At 43.4% G+C, this 15,999-nt stretch overlaps 1 protein-coding gene across 3 annotated transcripts in view; it reads right to left on the reverse strand.

Annotated features, from left to right (window-relative positions):
* Positions 1-725: 725 nt before the first annotated feature.
* Positions 726-15,999, reverse strand: part of MMD (monocyte to macrophage differentiation associated) — an 86,664-nt gene continuing 71,390 nt past the window's right edge. For all 3 annotated transcript variants that reach the window (XM_072112305.1, XM_072112304.1, XM_072112307.1), the window contains exons 3-7: positions 9,672-9,832; positions 7,928-8,002; positions 7,001-7,102; positions 4,860-4,929; positions 726-3,603 (exon numbers count right to left, since the gene is read on the reverse strand). In XM_072112305.1, coding sequence (XP_071968406.1) covers positions 3,400-3,603; positions 4,860-4,929; positions 7,001-7,102; positions 7,928-8,002; positions 9,672-9,832 — 612 coding nt within the window. In that variant the 3' untranslated portion in view covers positions 726-3,399. The remainder of the gene's footprint in view (positions 3,604-4,859; positions 4,930-7,000; positions 7,103-7,927; positions 8,003-9,671; positions 9,833-15,999) is intronic.

Consider the following 15,999-nt stretch of genomic DNA (forward strand, 5'->3'; position numbering starts at 1 on the left):
GAATGAGCAAAAAAATCTAAGACGCCCTCCAAAACGTTTGTAGAAGATTCCTTCCACCCATATCACACGTGGCTCATCTTCCATTGGCGTGGAAGACACAACATGTTGTATCATCCCTCCCAACTTATCACCACCACATTGGCTAAGCTTCCAACACATAGAAGATGGCCAATGGGCCCCAACTAATATGGATTACCTTGGTCTAATATGTATGGTTGACAGTTGACTTTACGAAGGTCCCACTTTATAGAGTAGACCTTAACATAGTTTTAAAACGTTCTGAAATTTCAGAAGATCCATTCAATGAAGGTCCAGAATATGGGACCATAAATGATGGTTTTCAGAAGGGTAAGTGGCAGCACACGGAGGTCTGCAAGATTTTGAAAGCCAAAAACTTGGGAACATCCCTACACAAGCAGCTTGAACGTAGACGTTCGATCCAGACAAAACCCACCCATGGTCGCACATCAAAACAACACATGACAGTAAATATATTGATACCAGACCTCCAAAAACAATTCTAGAGACAAAAAAATAACACAGACATATAACACAGTCTTAAGAGGCTTCCTGTTGTTAAAATCTTCTCGAGGGGGTTTGTAGATGGTCTGAGAATCCTATTTCCATAGAGATCTGATAAAAGTCCACAAGGCAAGAACTGAAAAACTAAAGACTAAAGGGGAAAAACGGATCTCAGAAAAGGCAACAATTAGAACAATTGTGTGAAATAAAGAAAAAAAAAAAAAATAATCATCTTAATATAAGACACTCGAAAAAAAAAAAAGAATTAAGATCCATAAAGATAATGGAAATTCCAACAGATCTGGGGGCGTGAAATGACATAAAGAATATTTTATATATTTTTTTAAAGATTCAGATGAAGTAACTCTTAAAGGAACATGGAGGGCAAACTGCTATACAATGTCAAATCTAGTGCAAAGCAGGACTTCCTGTGACATAAGACTGGGACTTCCTGTTTTATGCTCCGCCCCTCACCTTTTTCCTTACCTTTTTCTCTATGTACAAAATTACTTCCTGAAAGTTAGACTAAACAGACGTAAACTGTTTGAGATTTATCACAGGGTTTGGGATAAATTCTAGGGTTGTCTAGGATTCAAAAAATATTTCCAAAAACAGCCCCACACCTGACTATGGCCGGTATTGTAGCTGAATAGAATTGAATGGAGCAAAGTGACAATACCATTTGCTACCCATGGTCAGGTGTATCGCCCGCTTTTGGAAGAATTCTTAAAGTTAACAAACCCACTTTCTATAAAGCCACACCCTTTTTCAAACAAGTTGTAAAACTGTCTAAAAATGGACAAAAAACACTTGATAAACGTGGCATAAATTTCACAAGAAGTCCAACACCTATTGTTTCGGAAATCTCCAATTTTATAATTTTACCCGTTCCTTTAATGTTCATGTCTTGGTTCGTTACTCTTAAAGGTTCATCATTTATCCGTGTCTGATATTGGCAATTTTTGAAGAATAAAACTATAACTGGTTCATTACTTTGCTCAAACATATCGTTTAAAAAAAAAATTGGGGTGAACATCCTATGTCTTGGATAACGACCCATAATATAAGACCCCACCCCCCATAAGTGATTGATGCTTAGACATTATAACAAGAGATCGGTCATTACAATACCCATGTATACATGGGTGAAGTACATTATAAATACATGTTGTTATACCCTCGTCACTTGCTTCATCTTTCTTAATACTGGTCAGCGCAGTGGTTATAAGTATAGCCCTCCGAAACGTAAACAACGAGATTATATTACCCGATTTTATTAAAAGGCAACTTACAGAAGTGTCTGCCATTACCTTTCAGCAAATTTCACTAAAGACCCCACAATAGTTTCTTCACAATAGAACTTGTATATGTCACCGTCTAGCTGGCGTATCCCTCGAAGGGCTCTATTTCACGACCAGTGGGTGACGCCATGGAACCGTTTCAGATTATCGTGAAATCGTGTTTTTTCAAAGCTGATTATCTTGTGTCAATCATCTTCAAGGGGTTGTTCAGGATAAATTATTTTTATACCAGTCACCTCATGTAGTGTAAATACTTACCTCTGTCCTTACCTCCGGTCAAGTATGGCACATTCCAACACCATTGGCTTCTGTTGGTATACGGTGGCTCAGGGGTTGATGCCAACTCAAGGCCTGTTTAAGGCTATAGTACCTGCTGTCAACCCAACATCCTTGAAATACCAAAAGTCGGTGGTGATGGGAGGGGCCATGTTGGATCAGCGGTAAGGCCACAGTAAGTATGAGGCTATAAAAATAATTGATCCTGGACAACACCTTGGAGATACATCAAGCCAAGAGGTAAGGTAAGGACGGACAAATCTTCACAGTAATTTACAGTTAAAAGTCATCAACATCAGATTGGTGGGTCTCACACCCAACCACCAACCAGCTGCCCTGAATACACAGAGAACGGAACAAGAAGTTAACAGCTCTCTTCTCTGTTTAGTGGCCAAACCTTGTTACTGCAGATCAGCTTCCACTTACTCGAATAAGAGCTGAGAACCAATTACTCAGCTTGACCACGACACAGAGATTGGCGCTGTCTGCTTCATTTTTCTGTATATTTACCACCGAGAGCAAATGGTGGGAATGTTTGGTGCTTGACCCTCTCTAATCTATCTCAGGTCACAAACACGTCCAGGTATGTTGCTACTGAAGAAGAACCGCTGCAGTCGAAAGAGTTTTGCTTTCATCAATACTGACAACTTGTGGTGGCTCTTCTCCCTTTCGGTAGACATTGTTGGGACCCGTCTAACCCACTTGGGTGTGGTACAAGGTGTACAATAAATACGAACAAGATGTCTTCTTCTAACGCATCGGGTCCACCACATGTAACCGTCTTCCTCTAACGCAAGCATATGCAGCGTAGCTTCTGGAATGTATAGATCGAGTTTTCGTCTTTTTTTTTTATTTTTTGTAAGTGCTCGGTAGAAACGGAGGAATGAAAATACCCTCGTAGATTTCAAGGAATCGGCATTTCTTAAATCTTGAAATGTTTGAATTTTCAACTCGTAAGGAAATACATCTGTGTCTAAAAAGTGTCATCAAAAAAAGGACTTTTCCACGTTGTAAACATTAGAGAAGCCGGCGACAGGACCCTAAGGACATCTGAGGTTACGATGAGCAGGAACGCCTTAGGTTGAGCCAGCCGGGGGGGAGGGGCCAAAGCATCGGCTGAGGAATGGGCCTCAATATTAACTGCTGTTAAGATTCACATCTTGTTCACAGTAGGTTGTGGAGAAGCGGAGACTTCAGTGCATGTACTTGTAGAATACAATACCTCCTTTGCCTCGTCGTACATTCTTGGCCAAGTCAAGTAATACTGATAAGTGTTCCCTTTAATCTGCCTCGGTCTCTGTCATACGTGTCGGATCAGATCTGAAGATGGACTCTTGTAAAGGTACTTCCATATGGCGTAGTAATGCACGGCGGCCGCGAGGGCCACAAAAAGATGCCAGATGGCGTGTGCAAAAGGGATGATTCCGTCGCTCTTGAAGAAGACCACACCCAAGCAGTAGATCAGCCCACCCCAGGCAAGTTCTTGTAAGCCCTCTGTATTGTTCTGGAGAGGAAAAGGACATTTTAGCAATAGACCAAAAATTACAACCTAAAAAAACAACAATTTACCATCAACTTTTATAGTTACTAAGCCAAGAAGATGCTAAAAAGGGAACTTTCACCATCTCCACTAAATCTAACTGTTAACGTTCTCAAATTGGAGCTGTTCCACAAATTTTGGTGGAGATGGAATTTTAGGGGGCGGGTCCCAGGTTGTCTACTTCATGTAAGGCCCACCCACCCATAAGAAGAGAGTCAAACTGTGGAACGGTGGGGGCTAGAAAAAAAATCCAACTGTGCCGGAATCAAGGAGTTGTGACAAGGGTTGGAGCTGGAGGAGTTGGTGAAGGAGGACAACTTTGAGGAGATGTATGGTTTGGTTCTCCAAGTTTCCTTTAATTGAAATTTAATGTAGTATTCTGCTTTCTTTAGAGAGTTGCAGAAATACTTCAATATAGACTGTTAAAGGGGTATTCTCATGTTAGATACAGGTCCCACCTTTGGGGCCAGAAGCAAACTTGTGGTACGGGCTAGACAGAAACTTTGTTGAACATTCGAGGTCACACTCCATTCAGGAGGCGAGTCTATAGGGCTAGCTCTGCATTCGGCATGACCGTGAGAACAGGTCAGTAGACTGAGGTTCTTGAGATAGGGACCTGCATGAAAATACGCCTTGAAATAATATCAGTATTGTTCAGTCTCTAATCTTCTAAGACGAGAAAGAATGGACCCATTCAATGAGTAAAATGCATTTTAACCTTCATGTACTGGAATGACAAATATGTAACTCGTGAATCAGAAACCCTTTTTTTTCCCCTCTTGTTTAAAATAGTTTTTATTTCTCATTAATTTAACTTTTAGAAAATGTCACAGTTCTGGAGGTAAAAGAGCAAAAAAAAAAAGTGAATAATGGTCAGGTGTTAAGAAAAAAAATGAATAAAAACAACAAAGGCAAAGTCAATGATTGAAGAATTATGTTCATGTTTTTTGCAAAAAAAATTATTTAAAAATTTTTAAAAATTTGTAATCAAAGTCAGAATTTTTAACCTTTACCACAGCCAAAATAAAAAAAAAAAAACAATAAAAATCCAAAAACAATGCACCCAACAACTTTTACAACAAAAAATTCATCACAAAACATAAATTTGTCACATCTTGAAATTTTTTTTCCCCATACACTTCAGAATTTAGCATTCTTCAACGTTTCCAATTTGTTTTTCGAGTGAAAACACGATTTCACATGAACATAGAAATTCTTACCATTGATGTCACTACTAAAGCTGGAGAAAATCCCATTGCTAGGTAGAAGAGCAATTCAACAATCTTATACCTAGAAGAATGAAATACATTCTTAATGGTTCAAATGTGGAGAAAATATAAATAAAGTGTTAAAATGGATTAAAAAAAAACATTCGTCAGAAATGTGTAATCATAAGAAAAGAGCTTACACACACATATACACACATATACATACATACACACATATACACACACATACACATATATACAGCGCACAGTCAAGCCATCCTGCCTCCCAACTGAAGCTGACACTGCTAACCTGGCATGAATGAGGGAGTTGAGAGAGACAATGGGGCAGATTTACTTACCTGGTCCATTCGCGATCTAGCGGCGTGTTCTCTGCGGTGGATTCGGGTCCGGCTGGGATTCACTAAGGCAGTTCCTCTGACGTCCACCAGGTGTCGCTGCTGCGCTGAAGTCCGCCGGAGTTCATGATCCTATTCCTGGTGAAGGTAAGCCCGCGTCCAGCGACACTTTCTTTAAAAAAATGCGGCGGTTTCTGCGAATCCCTTGGGTTTTCGTTTGGCCACGCCCCCGATTTCCAGTGCATGCCGGCACCGATGCGCCACAATCAAATCGCGTGCATCAAAAACCCGGGGCAATTCAGGAAAAATCGTCGCAAATCGGAAATATTCGGGTAACACGTCGGGAAAACGCGAATCGGGCCATTAGTAAATGACCCCCGTTGGCTTTGTGACGTGCTGTAGAGAATATGAGGGAAGGGTGAATTAGCCGAATCACACACAGCCACCGTCTCTCTCAATCTCCTCATTCACTGCTCTCGCTCAGGAATTCTTTTTTGCGTCTCTCTCAACTCCCTCATTCACCGCTCCTTAAAGAATTCGTATGGGGAGTTGGGCAGATGGGACAGAAAAAAAAGTTCCTTTCCTGCTCTGGTTACTAAACCTTGCAATGCGTTCTACATTCAGGCTGTTAACACTCCCAGCCAAGTCGACATGTCGACCCGCATGGGACCACTACAACTCAACACTGGTCCTTCCAGCGCAGCTGGAAAAGTTAATAGACTGACCACAGGATATGCTGTGGGATCAGAGAGCCAAAACACAGGGTAGGCAGCTTTTCTGTTCCACCTGCCCAGGAAACAACACAGGGGGTCATTTACTAAGGGCCCGATTAGCTTTTTCCCGACGTGTTACCCGAATATTTCCAATTTGCGCCGATTTCCCCAAGATTTTGGCGCACGCGATCGGATTGTGGCGCATTTAAAACAAAAAATCTGTCGCGGAGCTTGCACTTACCTTCACTCAGCCCAAGCCGGTGAACTCCAGCGCGTTCCGATGCTTTTCAGCGCAGCAGCGCCACCTGGTGGACGGCGGAGGAACTACCTTAATAAATCCCGGCCGGACCCGAATCCGGTGCAGAGAACGCGCCGCTGGATCGTGAATGGGCCGGGTAAGTACATCTGCCCCACAGTGTTTCAACCAATTTGTCTGGACGACCCTATCATGTGATGAATACAAGGGTACCCCAACAGCAGAAGAATTAGTAGGGCAATGTATGAACAGGCTGTTTTTCACTCCTTTTATTTATTTTTGTGATCTTGGAGCTACCGTGATATTCTAGTAACGTTATGGGTCACCGGGTACCAGGTCTAAGGTAGGTACTTACAATGTATCCAGTGCCAGATAAATGAATGACTTTTTCCACAGTGAAGGAATGGAAAAATCCCCTCTGTAACTTTCCCTAAATTGCAACACACTAGAGTGGATTTCACAATCTCTCAGTACAGATCTGGAGTGTGGAATTTTAGGGAAATACTAGGAAGATAAACAAAAGAATGGTGGAGACACATCGGGTGTTCATCTGTCACCCTTATATGTGAGCTTGGGGAATGTGAACCAGGACCTGATCGTCTCACGAGAAGGAGGGTCCCATTCCCCCTCACTGATGAAGTGGTGGAGATGGTAAATGATCCTATCAGCTATTTCCAGCAGTCCCATGGACATGGAAGGGAGTGGTAGTTCTCGTGACCGATGGGCGTCCCGATGGTCAGACCACCACAGGAATAGGACTACCTACCGATCCAGTCACGATATAAAGGAGCACAAACAAGTAATACGATATAGCTATATATAACTTACTTCTCATGGTACAGAAACACATAAACGGTTCCACCTGCCGCCATCAACCAAATAAACCACCTCATGTGAGAGGCCAGGGGTCCCAGCTCCCGGAGATTTAACCTGAACACAGAAGGAAAACGTTAGAAGTTCAGAAACCAGTCGTACAGAATATTACGACTGGGGGGGCGTGCAGAATATTAGGAAATTTACCAATCATAAAATGGCCGCAGATGGAGGGTCATGTACAATCGCCCTGCCAGGACCTTAATATTATAATTATGAATACTAAATAAGCTCCTGGCAGGGCGATTGTACAGGACCCTCCATCTGCGGCCATTTTATGGTCAGGAATCTCTGGCTGAGGAGGTAAAAGAACACACTAATAGCTCAAAGCATCCCCTTTCCCTAAAAGGGATATAAAAATGACCAAATAAAATCATAAATATTTCAGATAACCCCACGTCACAAAATGCCTGGGCTATCAAAATATACATATAGTATAAAATATACAACCGATTGGAAATTAGCCCAACTGTCTGAAACGCCACTTTTTTTTTTTTTTTTTTGCCATTTTGCACCGCATACAATTTTGAATCAAAAAGTCATACAGTCCCAAAATGGCAGCAATAAAAAAAATCAGCTTGTCCAGCAAAAAACAACACCTCGCCCAGCTCCGTAAAACAGAATATGGCAAAACTGTATAATAAAATCTATAAAGACATAATAAATCCTATATAGATTGGGTGGGTACGGCAACAGGGGACACCAAAGAATAAAGGGGGGGGGGGGGGTGGCAGTTGGAGCGCACAGCGAAAGACATAAAAAAAATGAATAATAAAAACATAAAAAACTTGGCAGAGGTGATGAAAGATCCTCTTTAAAAGGTCCAAAATTAAGAACAAAAGGTCCATCTTAATTCCACGAATTTGGAGCTTTAACACTCACCAAGGCGCGTAGGAGGCCGCGATGAAAAAGTAGATGACCATCCTGTCACACATGTGGAAGCAGTGCTCTACAGTCCTGGAAACAACAGAAGAAAGTTTATCTGGACCCCTCTGTGAGCGACCTGCCGCCAGATAAATAATGCAACACGTTAGGGAAAGCTGCCAACCATTGTTCTGCGCCGCAACTATGCTCCGGGGAAGCTCATTCACAAACTCAAAGAAACGCGATGAGCTCCACTGTTGTGTGTAGTGCTGAACCAGATGACAAAATGACCGGCACTATCCAACGTGTCATTGAAAAGGGGGGTTAAAAAAAAGCCTTTACTATTGAGGTATTCTCTCTGAAACTACCATAATCAGGAATCATGCCTCTGGGACACAAAGGCAACATGGAGTTCAGCTACCATTCATTTGAAAAAAACAAATGGTAAAACCCCTTTAAAAGGGAACCTGTCAGCACATTGACAAATACAGCAAGTGACAGGTTCCCATTGACCCCCATTAACTAAATGCCACCCTTCTTGAAGCAAACAAGTTTTGCCTCACATCCCCATAAAATCAACTTTGTTATCTTACCTGGCATACAGCCAGATCTAGCAGGGGTCGAAGACGACATGTCCTGCTCAACGGAGTCATGGGGCTCCTCCCCATGACTCCTTACCATTCAGCACTGCTTGCTATGTGACCAGGGTTATGTCATACCATGGTAATGTCCTTTACCCCCTAATATCTGCAAAATCTACTCCATGTATATATCGGATCACATAAAATTACAGCGGCCACCATGGAGGCATGGGGAGGAGAAGAAGTAGTCCATGTAGGCATTGGAAGGAGTACCAGTCCATGGACAAGCAGGACACAACCTTCTGTACTCACTGCTAGATTTGGCTGTATGCCTGGTAAGATAACAAAGTTGATTTTATGGAGATGTTTATGGAGAGTTAAACTTTTTTTTTAGCTAAAAGAAGGGTGTCAGTTAATAGGGATCTATGGGAGCCTATCACTAGCTGTATTTTTGAAAAATGAGGCGACAGGTTCCCTTTAAGTCTTTGGATTGGTGATTATGGCGAGTGCACAAGACCTCTGGGCCAATTAATAATAATTCCTTTATTTATATAGCGCACACAGATTACTCAGTGCTGCACAGAACTTGCCCGGGGCTCTCAGTAGGTAAATATGTGTTGTATGTGTTGTCTGTGGGTCTACCATGTTGGCTTCTACTGCAGCCCATTATGTAATCTTCTACATGAGTTACAGAGACGAAATGATTCTCTGGTGCATGTAGCTTCCCCCGCCCTCTTCCTGCAGAGTTTTCGGCAAAGTTCTTTCCTCACTCTACCCAACTGAGTGAAGAAAAGGGTGACAGCAAAGAGATTTAGCAGCCAGGAGCTGTATGCTTTCAGATCTATATCAGATTCAGCAGGACAGCCATCTAAGTGAAGGAGTTATACAGACTCTACATCTGGAACATTTTCAATTTAGACTAACTGAGAAAGTTGATTCATTTTGCGTATATAAACAAAACGAAAATGAGTACAGTAAGTTTTCCATAGTATTAAGCTGTTGAGCCAATAACACCAAAATGGTGCCTGAACAGTTGCATCATGGGTGTGTTTATTATTCAACTTGTTGAATTCTAGTTCATAAGCAAATATGTGTGAAAATGGTGGTGGTGGAAAGTGGTCAAGAGAGAGGCCTCATGAAAAGTCTGCCTCTAGGGTAACCCTCGAAATAGTGGTACTTACCTAAGGTGACTTTTCTTCCATGTGACTATGTGAAATACAGTGGACACTATAAAAAGGGCACACAGGCCCATTCCATAAATCCATGCCGTTATCTTCTCCCATCGGTCATCTGACATACGGTGTAATAAAGCACTTCCCACAATGGATGGGACAATGAGGAACTGCAAAATACAAAGACCGATATATCCATTAATAATGCATTGACTTCAGATAAGAAAAGGGAAGAGAGATACGAAAATGTATCATAAATTGTAGTAAGACATATACAGGATTACAAGAGTCACGATAACCTATCAGCACATACAAAATCAAAGGGGGCTGCAGCTTAAAGGGCATCTGTAGCCAAATACAAAATGATGAATGACATACCCCATGCGATTGCTGCGGTGTCCCTGATCGATATGGAGTTTGTTTTTTAAAAATCTGTCCACCCGTTCAGAAGATACAGCCCCTGGAAGTCTATGTAAAATTAGCACATAGCCAAGCCAAGGGGCGGTACCTTCTAGATTTTCTTTGGGGGCGTGTCTCTGCACACTGTATAAAACAAAGTTACCGCCCCTTTAGTGTGCTAATGTGCTAATTCCCATATAAACTTCCAGGGGTCGTATTTTTGGAATGGATGGACGGATTTTCAAAAAACAAACACCAAGTTGACAAGGGGCACAGGGGCAACCACTTGAGGTATGTAAATAATGAATCTGGAGTAGACATAATAAAAGGGAGCTAGGCTGGACATTCCCCGAGGCAAACTATCTGAACTCCAGGATGATATCATTTGGATTTTAGATTAGGGAGATGCACCCAATCAGAGACATAAGACTCTTACATAAATTTGGAGCATCTGTAAGGTGCCGGGTTGACTAGCACTATCAATAACTGAAGAGGTAAAGGGAATTGGTCACATGTGATCTTGTGGCTTGGGTGGTAGAGAAGGGAGATCCTTACGATGGGGATCTCGATGGTCGGTCCTACAACTAGGGCCGTGGACTCAGAGTCATGGAATTGGTGACCATTTTGGTGGAGTCAGAGTTGTGATAAAACAGATCAACTCGACTCCACAAATATGTCATAAATTATATTGTAGATATTATTATACGGCTCGGTTCCTGATCTAAGAATTTAGGCAAGGGGTAAACAACATTTATAGGCCCCAGGGATACATTGTCATACTGCTCAGCTTTAAGGGATGCACCAATAACCAGCACCCTAGATGCATCAACAACCACAGAAAAAACCAACTCAGAAACCAATAGACAATAATTGTGGAGACCCCAGAGTAGACAATGATAATAAAACTGGACACCCCAGAGCAGACAATGATAATAATTGAAGGACCCCAGAGGAAACAATAATAACTCTACTCTTCTCCTTCCTGCACCACACAGTAGCTCCTTCTCTCCTTCATGCACCGCTCAGCTCAGTGTCCCACACTGGAAGTATGCGGCAGCATCAGGACCCAGAGCAAAGCTGTGCCCCGAGCAGGAGAGGAACTGGAAGCAGTACATTTAGGCTGACAAGTACTTACTACAACTTCTACTCAGCGCATTCAACCAGCATCAGGACACAGAGTGGAGCGTCAGGAGAGGACCGAGAAGTAGTTAGGACTTCTGAGTTGTACTCACTGCTACCCAGCCTCCTGCACCAATGAACGCTTCCATCAGTTTTGGAAGCGCTCATTTGACTCGGACTGTCAGCAGGGTTCGGGTTGCGACTCAAGGTTTAACAGGCCACATGTGGCCCATCATGTTGCTCCAGGCTTTTAATTAAGATGAGTGTGGCTGCACTTTATGTACATGCTCAGTAGTGAAGCTCCTCTGCTACACATTAGAGGAATACTGCCACAGTGATCAGTAAAACAAAGCTCTGGAGTTGGAGTCGTGGCATGGCGTGACCATTTTGGTGGAGATGGGGATATTGACATTGAGGAGTTGAAAGTTTGGCTTATCGACTTCAATAATTAAGCATTTACTAAGGTTACATGCCTTACGCCTCCCCTCGCCCCTACATTACAACTTTGAAGCAAAAGCATTATATCCCTGGTAGAGGGATCAAAATATTTATCAGGCCACTTTCCCCTTAAATCTCAGCACAAACAGAAGGCGATGCGAATCAACCTGCGGATACTAGGAAAGTTGCAAAAAAATTGTTTGCTCAGCGAATGATGAAATTGATTGCTACGTCCCCTGAACAATGAGTAAAGCTGAGCCGTAGATAAGACCTCTGCCAGATACTGGATACCTCATCCATCCCTGTACGTTTTATATATTGGTTATGTTGATCTTCAATTTTTATTACTGGAATATCCTTAATTCACTTGATGCTGTAAAAGGCACCCACTGGAAGCTCTTCTTACTCTACCAGCTATCATGCAGTGGCTCTGCTCCTTCCCTGATAAGCAGGTGGAAAGGAGACAGATTCGGATGACGCCAGTGGGTCCCCGAGATAGGTGGGCCTTCAGTGCTCTATAAATGGTACATGGGATAGTGCAATTTATACAGATATTAAGCATACAACGTCTTACAACCATCCCATACATTTGTATAATAACATGAATTATAGATCTAAGAGATCCTAAGTTCAAGTGCCTGTCAGCAGAATACTGACAGGTCTCTCATAACAGTCCGAGTCAAGGGCTAGGAAGAAATATACTTCCTGCAGATCAGTATTGGCTAGCATTTAGGAATATGTGAGGGTGTGTCTGATGATATCTACACAAACAAATTGTGGTCCTCAAGAACTTATTGATGGGCCCAAGGCTTCCCAGTGTGGCACTGAAAGAGAGCCGCTAACGATTAATATTTCCCATGAAACACTGCCTGAAAATATGACTACATAGGGCTGTGTGGTTTTAAGCAAAGGAGAATGTCCTTCCAAAGCTTGATCAAAAAGGACTCCATCGTAGACAGTCCCGACCCCTCTCGTCAGAGGTACAGATTCAGTGGCTGGAGGTGGGGATTGCAGTCCAGATGGAAGCCAGGAAGCTTCATTGTCGATAATAATAATAATTCTTTATTTATATAGCGCACACAGATTACACAGCGCAGCACAGAGTTTGCCAAATCAGTCCCTGTCCCCAATGAGGCTCACAATCTAATCACCCTACCAGTATGTTTTGGAGTGTGGGAGGAAACCGGAGGAAACCCACGCAAACACGGAGAGAACATACAACATTTTTGCAGATGTTGACCCTGGGACTTGTACCCAGGTCCCCAGCACTGCAAGGCTGTAATGCTAACCACTGAACTACCATGCTGATACTGGGATGAAAGTGCAGATAGGAACCCGGAGCTCTTTGGAAGTCTAGGATCAGGCTTTGGTTTTTTCCACACTTAGGCAATAGGAGGCCATTGACAGCTGGCCATTGAATGGATTTTTAGCTCGGAGAGTTATGGAAATCTATAGGTTTCACCATCTTTGTGTAATAACCTTGTAGACAGTTTTGCAGTTGGGTGAAAAGAGAGAACAATCTTGTATTCTTAATAGGACAAACAAAATCAAGTCGTCAGGTCAAGACGTCTAAGATGACGTTCAGAAAGGCTATAGACCTTATGAAATGTCCAAGTTTACACTCATCTTACTCTTTCATCTATCAGAATATGGATGTCCCTAATATGGGGGGTATTTGTAAGAAAAGAATCTAAAATTGTAATTTTATGAGGAATACAAGTATTTACTCAGAGCAACAAGTGAGGAGGGATGTGCCCAACCCATGCGATGATTAATGGGCAGACTTTGCAGTGGAGAAGTCAGCGGCGGGTAGTCATCACTAGTTTACATTCCATTAGATACATTATGGATATTGTTTAGATGAATCACCGAGTGTTTATACCACCTGCGCTCCAGTCATCTCTGCTTAGGAGAGAGATTTTATGTGGCTTATAGGCAGAAAACAAATATCATTGTAGAGTTTCCAACTGGATTCAGGGTCGGATTTGCCCACCAGAAGATCCCCCGGAAAGCCTATAGTACTGGCCTCCAGGGGTCTAGCTGTAGACAACACAATCTGGAAATTACATGGGTCAGTGTGTTCCACCAGAGTATCCCCTTGGGAGCCTACCATCTAACACAGTACTGGCCTCCAGGGGTCTAACTATAGACAACACAATCTAGATATAACTAGGGTTACTGTGGCCCACCAGAGGATCCCATGGAGGGCCCACCATCTAATACAGTACTGGCCTTCAGGGGTCTAACTGTAAACAACTCAATCTGGAAATTACAAGGGTCGATGTGGCCACCAAAGGAATTCCTGGAGAGCCTGCCATCTAATACAGTAGTGGCCTCCTCCAGGGGTCTAGCTAAAGACAACTCCATCGTGAAATTACAAGGGTCGATGTGTTCCACCAGAGTATCCCATGGAGGGCCTACCATCTAACACAGTAGTGGCCTCCAGGGGTCTAGCTGTAGACAACGCAATCTGGATATAACTAGGGTCGGTGTGGCCCACCAGAGGATCCCCTGGAGAGCCTACCATCTAACACAGTACTGGCCTCCAGGGGTCTAGATATAACTAGAGTCAATGTGACCCCACCAGAGGATCCCCTGGAGAGCCTACCATCTAACACAGTACTGGCCTCCAGGGGTCTAGATATAACTAGAGTCAATGTGACCCCACCAGAGGATCCCCTGGAGAGCCCACCATCTAACACAGTACTGGCCTCCAGGGGTCTAGATATAACTAGAGTCAATGTGACCCCACCAGAGGATCCCATGTAGAGCCTACTTTATAACAGTACTGGCCTCCTCAATCTCAAAATAACAAGGACCAGAGAGTCCCACACTAGGTATATCACTATAGACGTGTTAATGCATACACAAAGTATAGTGAGAGGGGCAGTTTTTTCTGGGGTCAGACTGATATTTTGTGGCTTTCTGCTATATCAATAAAAATATTATTGACAGATTATCATCATTTTCGCTGTATAAGCACTTTTCTAAAATAAGGTCCTTAAAAACTTTGTCCCGAGTTTTGCTGTCCCTTCATAAGGCAGGAGGAAATCTTCCACTCATTTGACCTTGTCAGGAGACAAACCTCCTCCTCACACGGCTCCTTCTTTCCCTGTAAACTGGAAAACCCCTTTAGGAAGCAGAGGACGTTTATCATTACTCCACGTCCTAATCATGCATGATCCATTGTCTATCCTTGTAGTAGATGGGTCGGGGTTGACGCCTTGCACCCCAACCAAGAGCCCTGGGACCAGGGTTATCTCAGTAGTACACAGCGCGGTCACTCTATAGTGGCCTTTCTGGGTACTACACCTATGATCGCTTTGAGCAGTAAACTAGCATGATCATGTGAATTGAAAAAGAGAAGCCTTCTCCAATCTTAGGGAATATCTCTCTCCGTGTCCTGCTTTTATTTCAGCTACAAAGACTTTCGGTCCCGATGATCCTCTCTCAACTTAACCTGATATTAAGAGAGATAGAAAACTGGAAAATGGATTGGGGGGGGGGGGGGGGGGAGTTAATCTGAAGACAAGGGGTTAACAAATCTGTCCCAAATCCGGTGATGTGAATCCTATAGGAGATAATCCCTGTATCCAGGGCATCTAATCGGTAGTATACTATTCACCCTCTCGTGTTGGGTTTGATACTACAATAAATTGCAACCCCCCCCCCCCACCCCACCGTATTATTAAATCTGTCCCCCCGTGTTATCCTCTGTCTCCAGCGCATGTCCCCTTCATGAACCTCGCCCTGTCACATCAGATAAGAGCTGATGTCCCATCTGTGAGCTCTGCTATGGCTGAGGCCTGCACAATATGGGGGAGATTTATCATAAGTCTCTTAGAGCAGAACTGTCCTAGTTGCCCAAGGCAGCCAATCAGAGCTCAGCTTTCATTCTCCCAAAGCTGTTTATAAACTTAAAGCTGAGCTCTGATTGGTTTCCATGGGCAACTAGAACAGTTTTACCTCAGACACTTGATGATAAGTGTGTCTCTTTGTCGGATATCCAGCGTTTTGCAGCAGTCCAATTCTGGGCTCAGTCACATCTCTAGGATTTAGGCCTTTAGGCTGGATTCACACGACCGATGCCCGCCGTACCGTAGCACAGCGGGCACACGGCAGCGCACGGGGAGAGGAGGAGGGGGAGATATCCCCTCTCCATAGGGATACATGGCGCACGGCGCCGTATGCCCTGAAAAAATAGGACATGTCCTATTGTTTTAGAGGGTACGGAGCGGTACGGTGCCGCAAGTGTGCCGCGCGCCCATTGCCGTCTATGGGGGACGTATATCGGCCGTATATACGTCCCCCTTGCGGTAGTGTGAATGCAGCCTTAGTCTGTGGGCCGGGCAGAGGCTCAGGACTATAGATAACGCTATGT

The sequence above is a fragment of the Engystomops pustulosus genome, chromosome 6 (genome assembly GCF_040894005.1).
Source record: "Engystomops pustulosus chromosome 6, aEngPut4.maternal, whole genome shotgun sequence".
Classification (NCBI taxonomy): domain Eukaryota; kingdom Metazoa; phylum Chordata; class Amphibia; order Anura; family Leptodactylidae; genus Engystomops; species Engystomops pustulosus.